At 39.9% G+C, this 12,829-nt stretch overlaps 2 protein-coding genes across 2 annotated transcripts; both read right to left on the bottom strand.

Moving 5' to 3' along the window:
- Positions 1–1,615: 1,615 nt before the first annotated feature.
- On the bottom strand, positions 1,616–2,596 carry LOC130646087 (tigger transposable element-derived protein 4-like). Its single transcript, XM_057452226.1, has one exon. The coding sequence runs from the start codon at positions 2,594–2,596 to the stop codon at positions 1,616–1,618; it is 981 nt and encodes a 326-aa protein (XP_057308209.1).
- Positions 2,597–4,274: 1,678 nt separating this feature from the next.
- LOC130646086 (uncharacterized) lies at positions 4,275–6,603 on the bottom strand. The gene is made up of 7 exons (XM_057452225.1): positions 6,238–6,603; positions 5,892–6,060; positions 5,610–5,732; positions 5,469–5,496; positions 5,111–5,323; positions 4,598–5,056; positions 4,275–4,290 (listed from the first exon to the last, which is right to left on the bottom strand). Exons 1-7 carry the CDS (start codon positions 6,601–6,603, stop codon positions 4,275–4,277), a joined length of 1,374 nt encoding a protein of 457 aa, XP_057308208.1.
- Positions 6,604–12,829: the final 6,226 nt, after the last annotated feature.

The following is a 12,829-nucleotide window of genomic DNA, read 5'->3' as shown; positions in this document are numbered from 1 at the left end:
CAAACAAACAAAAAAAAGAAATAATAAAAAAAATTTGATTAAAATTCATATAAACAAGAAGCCCGATGGCTTGAAGATTTCCGCCATCAGCAGAGATAATAAGTATGGCATTAAAATATGTCATATAGTGTGAGATTATTCTCAGAAAACGCGATGCATGTTATCTGCAACTAAAGTTTAACATGTTAAAAAACAGAAAAAACAAAGTAAGCCCAGCGTAAATATCTTTGTTCTGAGGACGAAACAAAGTATATAAGAACATAAGTATTAAAATCTAAGAAAATGTTAAGATTATTCTAAGGCTTTGTGAAGCTTGACTACAAATTTTTTTAATAAAGATATTAAAAAAATATAAAAATTCAAAGTGCTACAAACTGTAGAAATTATCATCAAATTACGGTAACACCGTAAATTAAAGAATAATCACCCCCTGCTGAATAAGCATTACTACTTAATTAACTGCCCTGCCAATTAAGCGCCCCCTGTAATGGGCGAAATCAAATAAGCTTCCTCTCCACGTGCTTATTCGTCATTTATGGTAAATTAAGAACATCTCAAGAATATTTATAGGCTGCATTTCAAACGGTAAAAACATTGAAAGGGTTTTCTTCCATACTCATGTTCTATATTCATTGTCTATATATAAATAAAAATAAAATATTTTACATATAGTATTTTCTAAAAAAATAAAAGCTTTAGCTTGATGTCTTTGAAATTAATCTAGAAAATTTTGGACATTTTATGATATATACAAATTCTTTTATGTAACATTGAACTTCTGAATGTTTCAGAATTTAGGCGTTATTCTTCACCCTCGGCATTTTGAGCGAGAGAGCTCAAAATGCCGAGGGTGGATGTTTTGATAAAGGCTGATCTGAAAAAGAAAAAACATTCAAAAAATGAGGAAAAATAATACAATTGGATACTTTTCCATACACAACATACTTACCCCTTCATTTTTACCCCCCATCAAATTTAAAACCATCAGGAAAAATAACGTATATACATGACAGATATATACCTGATTTTATTCAGTGTTCACAACATATTTCACATGTAAGAAAGACTAATACAAAAATTATTATTAATTGTGAGAATATTTGATTTTTTTAGTTATACTTCTTCAAAAATTTGTGCAACACAATTTCACTGAAATATCACCAGAAAGACGAAAAAACATTTTTTCTTCCAAGTTTAAAGTAGTCTAATTAACTAAGCTTTCTTCTTCGAGTTGATAAAATGAGCTTCTCTCAAACTACAGTAGACTCCCGGTTATTCGAAGCCTCAAGGGGGATAAGAATTTACTTCGAATAACCGGGAGTTCGAATAACTGAAAAATTCGTTTTCCCGCCAGATTTTCAACTTAACCTTAATGGGATAGACTTTTCTTAAGTAATTGAGGCATTGTGGTTCAGTTGAGCGTGTAAACACAAAGAATTTTTACTTTTTGAAGAAAGAATAAATTTGAACAAATTGTTAACAGGTTTTAAAATATGAAAGTTATAAAGAAAATGTATCTAGTAAATACAAGGAGTTCAACTCTTAAAAAAATCTTTAATGCTACATTGTTTTTTACTATCGATGTAGTGTTTTTGACATGTACGTGTTATCATGTTTAACTGCTTTCTGATTTCAAGACCATTCTCGCAAACAAAGACCATCTTTCCAACAATTCTAAGGCCTCTTCCAACTCTGACTGCTTTGGCTTCTTCGGGGGGATGTCATGTGCCTCAATTTCATCATTATCGTCATCTTCGAGATTCGGCGCGTTTTGATCTTTGTCCTCATTAAGTACGATTTCCACGATTTCCTCATCAGTCAATTCAATTGATTTACTCAAGCATACCTCAAAATCAATATCCACAAAATCATCTGCGTTAAAGATGTCGCCGTCAACTTCTCTTTTTTTCAACTCTCTTATGCTGTCAGAAAGAGATTTAAATGGGTCATCAGCATCATTGAGACTCGTGATCTGTGCTTCTTTTGAGATGCCTGCCTTCTTAAAGCAGTTTTTAACTGTGTCTTTTGAAACAGCGTCCCATGATTTGACCAAGATTTGCATCCCTTTAAGAATGTTAATTTTAGGGACCTCTTTACCGCCGTCAATGAACTTTATTTGACGTTTCACAAGATTTGACCGGTAATATGCCTTCAATGCTCGGATTACACCTTGATCCATGGGCTGGGTCTTAGACGTTGTATTTGGTGGTAGAAAAACTAATTCTACTGCTTTAAGACCAGTGACTTCTGGATGAGCTGGGCAATTGTCAATTATCAAGACAATCTTTCGACCCGCAGTTTCAAATTTAACATCGAGTTTTTTCACATAATCGGTAAAGATTTCAGAATCCATCCAGGCCTTCATTTGAGCTTTGTACTGACAGGGAAGACTTCTGACTCCTTTGAAACAGCGCGGTGTAACCGATTTTCCGATAACGAACATGGGCAAATTTTCACCTAGGGCATTTCCTGCTGCAAGTCCTGTTAAACGAACTTTGCTGAACTTTCCACCAGCACATCTTTCACCTTTGGCATGATAGGTATTTGTTGGAAGCATCTGGTAGAACAAGCCGAATTCATCAGCATTGAAAATCATAGCGTGACAAAATGGTTGGCAGGTGTGTTTCTTCCCAGCTTGCTGTCATCCCTGGTGTACAAGACTTTTCCTCTCCAGAAATAATTCTGTAAATGATGTTTTGTCTGTACTTCCATCTGTCTAGCCAGCCTTCTGAAGCTTTAAAATCAGGTTCGTTGAATTGCTTTGCAAAATCCAATGCTTTTTCTCGAATGATTTGACACTAATCGGCACAGTTCTTTCACGAGCGTTAACGAACCACTTGTAAACTGCTTTATCAATGTTATCGTATTTTCCGGAAGAAAGCTTTTGTCTTTTAACTCCATACTGGCCTGATTCATACTTGGTAAAAATGTCACTTTTATTCTTAACCAAGTATGAAAGTGTGTTAGGTGGGACACCATACTTTTTAGCAATAGACTTTTTAGTTGTTTCTTCTTTTTTAAGCTCTTTAGAGATAGGAAAATGCCGATCCTAGGACAATCATGTCAAATAAGCGGGCATCCACGTTAAATCAACGTAAAAGGTCCATAAAATCCCTTAGCACTTTACCACTCCACGTCAAATCATAGATCATGCCCGTTAAATCAACGATAGAGGAGTCAATAAATCCATGAGCACTTTACCACTTTACGTCAAATCATAGATCATACCCGTTAAATCAACGATAGAAGAGTCCATAAAATCCGTTAGCACTTTACCACTTTACGTTAAATTATAGAGCATGCTCTATAATATCCGTCTAAAACCCCCTCCATCCCCCACCCCCTCCCCGTCCCATGGGTCCCTCCCCACCCTCCCCTGTTGTGTCCTATAAATTATAGTGATATGTGTCTATAATGTCCTCTTGCCAGTGTGGTAATACCATCTTCCAAAATTATGCGTTTATCATCATCGGCATTGAGCGCCAGTTTATTAGTTTTTATTGTGTGAACATCATGCTTAATAGATCGAAATGTCATTTGGGTTCTGTAAATGTTCTCACCCTCAAACAGGCATCTCTTATAATCAGCGAAACCTATGGTCTCCCTTACCACACATTTCTTCACCCCCTTACACCTCTTATCCTCCTTACCACATAGTTGTTTGTATGCATAGGTCTTAGCTCTTAGGGCTACAAACTCAGTCATCACCTTACCACCTAACTCGTCCTTCATCAGCCCAATGATCTTTTTATTCAAACCTAATGGTAGAGGTCTACCATCTTCCTTATCATACCCCGATGTGTCAAATCTCTCAGACACATCATCAGCGATATCCTTGTAGAAATCGCCCGTTTTGATATGATAAACGAATGAATCAGTATCCATATAGCAAAGTTTCACATCATCACCATATTTCGGTCTCATATAGTCATAGTGAAACTCGTACATAATCATCTTAGACATGTCCAGAATTGCCAGTCCTAGGTAGGTTGGTTTATTCATTTTGATCTTGATCTTGGACATCTCTACACCCATCAGTGTTTCCGAGAACCATGTGCTACCCTTGAAGTTTGGCTTCATCACCAGCTTCTCATACTGTTCCTTCTTCGTAGCCAAGCGTACGTCTTTGTGTTTACGCTGATTCTCCATTGTCTTACCAAAGAACGAATTGTTCATCAGCTTGAAAAAATCCTTCTCAAAGTCATTCTTCGACTCCGTGCGCAGCTGTGTATTGAAGTCTATATACGACTTCAGCCACGCACTCTGATTAAATCTCAAGACTCTATGAACCTTATCAAGAACAATACCGTGATTCAAAGCCTGAGCAAGCGCACGGATATGGATGATGTAGTTTGTCTTGCTCGAAAGACATGGTGTCAGCTTCTCGACCCCATTGATAACCTTCCTCTCGGGCATGAAAGGAAGATCGTTATGTGCGTCATGAAGATCAGGTGGATATCTAACATCAACCTCAAGCATGTACCCCTTTTCACCGTTTTCCACAGCCAACTCTGAAATGAGTTCGGGTGTAAATTTACCGGAATCATCCCACTCAAACCCTCCGGTGGGCATCTTCTGTATCATGGCCCATCCATACAGATTGTTAGCATCAAGATACTGCAGATAGGTTGTATCTTCCGAAGTATTATAAATATCGCCCATATATGAATGGTTGGCCTTGGCGTGGCGGTGGACAGCTTGACACAATCCACCCTTAATACCGCTTTCAATGAACGTGACCATCTCAATATCAGACAATAGATCTAGACTAACCCCGGTCTTTTTCAGACATGCTTGCCAAGTTAATCCAGGAGTTGTGTAAAAATGCGCGGGATCTAGTTTGTAGTATCTCAAACACGTCTCTCTGAATGTCTCAAACACACCGGCGAGCAATAGAACATCTGTATTGAGATAGATGTCATGATATTCACCTAGATCCTTAATATCAAAGGCTTTCCAAACCTTCTGAGCATGCTCATAGTCAGCATCACTGATGTGACTCATGTTAAGCTCGCTATAAAAGTCATCCTTTGACGGGAGCTCAGTTTCATTAAACCTATCGAATGAGTTAACATACTCATATGGGTATACACCTTTTCTCAACAGCAACCTGAACTGCTCATCGTTTCCCGTGTGCATATTACGGAACTTTTCAAGTAAACTCTGCTTATCAAGATTTCTATTGCAACCGACATCGCATTCACCACATTTCCCGTGAGCAATATAGTTTTCATCAATATATTCAAACGAGCAGCCTGAGCTACACTTATCACATCTCATGTTGTTAACACCCGGGAGATTTGCACTAAGATTGTTCAAGCCGCTAGACATAAATCTAAACGAATCTATGAATCTTAGCTTTATCTTTTTGTCCTTAGTCTCACCATTTTTGTTAATATATTCGCCAACCTTAACATCGGTCGAGAAAGAGATATATTTCTCCTTATTCTCTGCGATTACACCCATACCATCCTCTCCGTACTTTCTTGCAAGCTCCTTAATGAATAAATGCGCATCATATCCGCTAAGATTGTGGAATACAACCGGAATATAATTAGGAACCTTGTAACGCAGATTACATTCCTGATGGGCGGATCCGCGAAACTTACCAGTGAAATGACAGTGATCCCTAACCTTGATGTCATCATCACCATCAAATTCCTTCATACAAATGTGGCAAACCTCGGATCTATTGAAACCGTCACGCTCCTCATCCGTCAGTGGATCCATTTCTTTCTGAGGAAACATGTTATATAACCTTTCAGCCTCGGAAACCACATGATCTACAAAGCGCGGAACACAGTCCTCACCACGGTAAAGATTAAGAGGGTTGGGAACTTCACCATGAGCATATTTACTATAACAACAGAATCCGGTTGGGACATGTTTACCAACTTTCTCGGTTGATGATCCGCCTTTTCTCTCATCCTCGGGCAATTCTTGTGTAAAAGCTTCGAAATCGGCATAAATGATGAATGGAACCTTGAGCTGAAACTTACCATCAGTGAAGGTTAAGGTGCTACCCTCTTTAGGGAGTTGAACCTTAGCAGCATCATTATCCTTGCAATACTCAAAGTGCTCATCCCTTTTCTGTTCGCTTGGAAAACCAGAGAGACAATTCAAGCAATAATGCTCTTTATGTTCATGCTTTGAGTTGGCCTTGCTCAGGACACCGCTCAAGTTCTTAACAGCGATATAATGTCTCTTATCCCCATCACACAGTAAAAACAAAACAACTGTCTCCTTACGATCCAGATGCTTCGACCTACGGCACATGTAGACACCTTCTACATCGTCTTTTGTTAAAACATGCACAGCGATATCAGGGTTTCTTCTCTCAAACAAATCTATCTTGTTTAGTGCCATTGGGAAAGATAGACCATTCCAATTACACTTGTCTTCATACTTCTTAAGGATTGAGATTCGTTCAGGATGATTATCTATCTTATCATGATATAAGGCAGCTAAAACAGCCCATCTGAAACATTCATCATCTTCTTCATTTTTAGGATTAATCACAGAGAATTTTCCACTGAAATTCTTAGGTAGTGGCAAGTAAGAGCTGCCTCTCGTTAATTTCAGTTTATGAAAGTCCACATGCATATGTAGGATCCTTTCGATTGTGAACCCGCTGGCGGGTAGAGCAGGGTTTTCAATCTGCTCGATTATCTTATTACACATCCGATCGAAAACATCAGAAATGTCATCGTGGGTGTGCAGTATCTCCATATAGCTATTGAAAGCTTTATCGACATGTACACACGGGGCATCAGCCGAGCTGGTGTCCTCCCTTACCCACTTAACCCACAAGGTCGCCTGGGTCTTCAATGACTTCTTCTGCCCGAGCACGTCACTCATCAACCTCTTGACGACATGCTCGACCTTTTCGAGAAAGACCTTGACATTCTTCTCACCGTCAGGGTTTATCTTGAACCTTTTGTAGGAACCTACAAACGCTTCTTCAATAGGAGTATAAGGATTTTCCTCTTTCACCTCTTCCTCCTCTTTCACCTCTTCCTCTCCACTGTCCTTTTTATACAAACCCATGATCTTATCCTTCATGGTTTTGAAAGCTTTTGTTGTTTTATCCTTAATAGCCTTAGGTACATGATTTATTAACCATTCCCTCCATTCATTCAACTTGCTTTTCACCTGAGGTCTAGTTTTAGCCATTTCTTCCTGCTCGAACATATCCATGTCCGTACCGGATCTCAAGGGTCTCGGTGCCGGTCTCGGTGCTGGTACGGGTATAGATCCACCGGATCCTAGAAACGCCTCCAGAGATTTGTATCCCGGGTCTGGTACGGGTCTAACCGGTGCTGACACGGTAGTGGGTGTCAATAATTCGATCAGATCGGCCTTTCTGAGCCTTGAGTATCCATGTAGGCCGCGTTCCTTAGCGAGTTTTCTTAATTCAGCAACCGTATTTCTCGAAGTCATGCTTGTGTATGATATACGATTTTGAACCTTTAAGATGGTTTTATATAATCATGAAACTATAAAAAGATTAATTTGTTACTCGATCGAGTAACAAAGATCCATGTGATCACATTATGGGTAACCGTACTGATAATGCTCCCTGACGAGTTTCTTTAGTTGTTCTACAGTTTTCGATTCGGATGGTGGTGTGCATGCTAGTAACATAATACCATCGGTCACCAATTTGAAAAGCTCATTACGCCCGAGATCTCGATCGAGATCCTGTTCGTCAAGTATTCCGAGATACATAGCGATAGCTATCAGTTCGAGAACCGTTAGTTCATTGCTAATGTGCCATATTAAGTCCCAATTTTCTACTAAGACACATGTGTCTCGGTGGAAGTTACAAATCGAAGTAATAAATGTCGATGTCATGCTTGTGTATGATATACGATTTTGTAATCTTTAATCCATTTTTTTTAAATCGTGTCGGAGGGCCGTGAGTGTCATTGTTTGTAATGCAACCATCACGCTAAAACACACATACATCGATACACCATGGGTACTCACCCACCAGCACCTCGAGGGTCCATTTTTGTTACTCGATCGAGTAACAAATCCGGGTTGTTCAATCATAATCCTTCAACACAAAGTAATACCGGCGGCCATGGAATCGGTAACCCGATTTGTCAGATATCTCCTTGAAGACACCGATACCCGAGGTGGATAGAATCGGAAATATTTATCATAATGATATTCATCATAATAATTCCTACAACAACGAATACAACTACGAATCTTCAAGACAAGCTTCCTGTCAACGATGGGATTCACCCTGTACTCTTCGGGTATATCCCACACGGTAAAATTTTCGTAACTCGACAGCTCTATGATAACAGAACTACTACTCCGACATTCATCATCGTAGTAACGTAGGGTTAATCTCGGTGATGTCTCTCCATCCACATCAATGTTTCGGAATAAGATCGGGTGCATTTTGTTATCAACTGTCGATGTCATGCTTGGCTATGATATACGATTTTGTAATCTTTAACCCAATTTTTATAAATCGTGTTGGAGGTTCGTGACCTGTACACCATGGGTACCCACCCACCAACATTTGTTACCCGCCTGAGTAACAAAAAAAATCTCCAATCACTTGGATCTCTTGTCGTTATAACGTTTTTGAGATTTTAGATATGCCTCCCTGTTTTCTGACCTCCACCTTGAACAGTATCCGTACCATTCCTTCTTAGTATCCAGATCGATGGTGTAGGATGGGTCGAGATCATTCTTCTCAATCACCTCAATCAATTTAGCTTTTTTCATTCCAGCAATATACTTCACCCCACGGGATTTAGCAACCTCTCGCAACTCTCTCAGTTTCATCAATTTGTAATCTGGTGTGGTATTCATGTCTGACATATTAATATTAATATAAATATAAATATAAAAAACTTTAAGCACTTTTATCGTACCACATCATAACAAAAAGAGATAAATAAAGTTGTGCATAAATAAAACATGTCAAACTCTAAACTTCAAGAGACTTACTATCAACCTCAAAATTTATGGAAAGGACAAAAGGCTGTTCAGAATTTAAGAGGATTCGGTTTCAAGCCAAAGGAGATTAAGAAGTGGCTATCAAAACAAGCATTTTGGCAAGTACATTTACCCGCTCCAAAACATGTTGAAAGACCACATTATGAAGTTACCACCCCTAATGATTTACATCAATTCGATTTATTGTACATGCCCGGTGACATACTGTATGGTAATAAATATAAGTACATTTTGTCGGGAATCGATGCTGCTTCCAGATACAAAGTAGCCCGACCTTTGAGGAGTAAGAAAGCCAAAGAGGTTGCCGCTATGATTGAGGACATCTACAAGGCAGGACCATTAACTTATCCGAAAACTTTCCAATGTGATAACGGTTCAGAATTCAAAGCAGATGTGACAAAGCTGTTGGAGAAGCATAAGGTTGAAATTAAAAGGGCGACTACAAAATATAAGCATACGCACACAGCTTTTGTTGAGGCGTTGAACAAGATACTTGCGGAAAATTTATTCAAAATACAAGATGCTCAAGAACTGAATGATTCGGAAAAGGTATCATCTACATGGGTTAAGCATCTGTATAAACTGATTGATAGGCTAAACGATACAAAGACGCAGATGATTGGTATGAAACCAAAAGATGCTATTATAATGAAAGAGGTGCCTCTTGCTAAACGAGAGAATTATCCACCTGAAGTAGAATTACCTAAAGATGGCCTGTATAGATATCTACTACAACCTGGTGAAGAGCATGATGATGGGCGGAGACGGGCAACCGATAGAATATGGTCGAAAAACACATATAGATTGCGTGAGGTAATAGCGCAACCTGGTAACCGTGTAATGTACTATGTTCAAGACGGACCCAGACGGGCTTTTGTAAAAGAGGAATTGATGTTAATACCTGAAGATACAGAATTACCTCCTGATTATGTGCAAGGTTGGTGAAAAAGGGGGCGATACATAAAAAGTATCTTTACCTGTTTCTGGTAAAGATGACGCGCGGGGCGGTCGGCAGATAGGGCCGCTATGGCTCAGTCTTGGGGGACGATCGCGCCACATAATGTCACAAACCGCCTTACTTTCAAATATTAATTTTTCAAATAGCACACGAAATATGCGAGTGGTGTACATGCGCATATCACTAACCTTGTTCCTGATTTACCGTCTTTCTGAGGCTTTGGACCTCGGCCATTAGACTTTTTTCAAACTGGTAGCGCGTTTCGCTCTCCATCTTTCTGTCGGTTTTCGTAATTTTGTCCAGAGCTTCGTAGTATATACCGCACAGGGTTTGAAATTCAATGTGACTAATGTCATCATTATCCAATGCTCGTGAGAAAGAGTTTTCAAACACAGAAAGCGCAGATGTTACAACATCACATAATTTCATGACTTTGTTTAGTTTCTTTTGATATCTCTTAATCGATGCCGAGATAATAGTACAGGATATAGCTCCACCTATGGATACACTGGAAAGTCCTATAGAAATGGGAATTCCAACAAGGGTAGCGCTGGTTGCTATCGTACCAATACCGGTGGAAATGGCTAAGGTTTCTGAGATGTAGAGTGAAATCGTTAATTTTTCTAGTGCTTTGACATATTTATACTCCTTGTCCTGGAATATCCCTTTTAATTTTATCAACTCGTCAAGTTGAGAATTCACTATATTTGTGTTAAACTTGTCTTGCTCGCTCGAATACTCGGGAGCAGTAGGTAACTTTGGATAAATCTTAAGATCGGCCATTTCTATTATCTTAAGAAAAAACTATCCTCTAAATAAAATAAAACATGACAGACATTGATATTGATCCGTTTGGTGACCATGGTCAAACCGATGAGGGTCCCGATGAAACCACACCTCTGGTACCGAAGGAACGCACACGGGTACAGATACACACACCTGATGAAAAGGAGACATCATTCGGTGGAGGCTCCTCTCAACGCGCTAGAGTTACTAGTGAGCGGGTTAAATCACTCTATGAGGTGCTATTAACTAAATATCCAAACGAGAACCCGAGCGTGATACATACCGATCTGTTTGAGATTCGTGGCGGTGAATTATACTACAAGGGTGATGACAGACCGCTGACACATGGTGGATCTCTAAGGTCTACCGGTACCATTGCAGATCTACTGGGCAAGAAAAGGCTGCGCAGTTTGGGGTTCGATATACCGAAAGGTAGTATAACCCCCCGACAGGCCGCTAGGCTAAACAAAATAGAAGAGAGACTACCGTCACCGGATAAAATAGAAAATGCGACTGATATAGAATTAGAAACTATGTCTGGAGATGTGGTAAACAGTGCGGAGGACCTGGTATCGCTTGTCGATGATGGTGCACTTAGAGCTGAATATCACCCGCGGTATATTCGCGGATTGGATAATTCGGTGCAAAAAATTCGGGGAAGTCTCCAACTCTCGACCGCCAAAAAGGTAGATATCGAGAACAACATCCATAAGGAACAAATGAAGTTGAAGGAGTTGGAAGATCCCTCATACACGGATGAACAGAGGGAGCAGGTGGCCGAGAGGTTGGAAAAGCTAAACGATGAGTTGGAAGCCAACCAGGATGCCATCAATATCCTCAAGGGTGAACTTAACACCCAGATAAAAAGCATAAAGGAGACAATCGCCAAGGTACTTAGCAAAGAAACTACATTGGGTGAAAAGATACGAACGCTATTCCGTGAGCAGGGTATCACCGTTGTCAGTGTACTAACGGCATTCGGGATGGTTATCGGACTTTTGGTTGAAACTTTGACGCCCGGAGGTGGGGGGTCATCCACCGGTAATACAAAAAATCATGAAAAAACCAAGGGCGGTGCGAGGGAATGGATAAAGAACAAGCTGAGCGCGCTGGGATCTCTCCTGGGTAGATTAGCCGGTGCCGCAGCCGCGTCCCTACCGGGTATAATTGGATCCATCGTATCATGGATCCTAAATAGAGCAAAGGAAGCCGTCGGTTGGTTGAGTCAAAACCTGTGGGCTTTGATAGTTGGAATCGGAGGTCTGATATACACCTACATGGTTACAAAGCGTAAGTGGAATCTGGAATATATGTTACATGACACATGTAACATAATACCTGCGGTATCGTACTATTTTTCGAAATACCACACGGCACCCCCGACACCGATCATGCTTAGCGCGATAAATGCCAATTCCCGTTCATGCTGGCCATTGGCGGGTGTATAAAAGTCGCTCAATACGGGTTCGCGCGGAATATCCGTGAGAGTTGATCCTCCAAACACTTTTTTATATTCACGCATCGCATCATCCAGCTCTGTGAATTTACCCTCGGCCTTCTTCTCAAGTCTGAGCTGCTTATTGATAAAGTCCACCCTCTCTTGTCTTTTACGTTGCCATATAACCTGAGCCTTTTGTAGCTGTTCTATGGCAAGATCATGTCGCTTCCGTTCCTTATCTATCCTATCCTTGGATAAACTTGAAAAGAGATAGCTTGATCCGGTGAAAGCCAAAGCGTTCGCGAAGGCACCTCCCAACATCATTGCAATTGAAGCCATGTTTTATATAATCCGGTATAATTTAGTGGCGTTATTTTAATACGATAGCTTCGGAGTCTATGACATCGGTATCCTTGTATTCCACCTTTGGTAAAATCCTCTTAACTTTCTTACGTTGACATAAAACCCAGACCAACCATTCCAGTATTCGCAACATTATATATTTATAGTTTCAGGTATAATTTTTTGCTTAACCAGATATTCTCTTGACATTTCACTTGCGGCGAGTATGGCTACAAGCTTTCCGGTATCTTCCAGGTCAAACTTCTGAATTGAGGGTGGTGTCATTTTTAATACATTTTTCCCGAGCATTGAATAGCCTACAG

The sequence above is a fragment of the Hydractinia symbiolongicarpus genome, chromosome 5 (genome assembly GCF_029227915.1).
Source record: "Hydractinia symbiolongicarpus strain clone_291-10 chromosome 5, HSymV2.1, whole genome shotgun sequence".
NCBI classification, from domain to species: Eukaryota; Metazoa; Cnidaria; class Hydrozoa; order Anthoathecata; family Hydractiniidae; genus Hydractinia; species Hydractinia symbiolongicarpus.
Note: the sequence above shows the minus strand (reverse complement) of the source record. Positions and strands in the feature narration are given on the sequence as shown.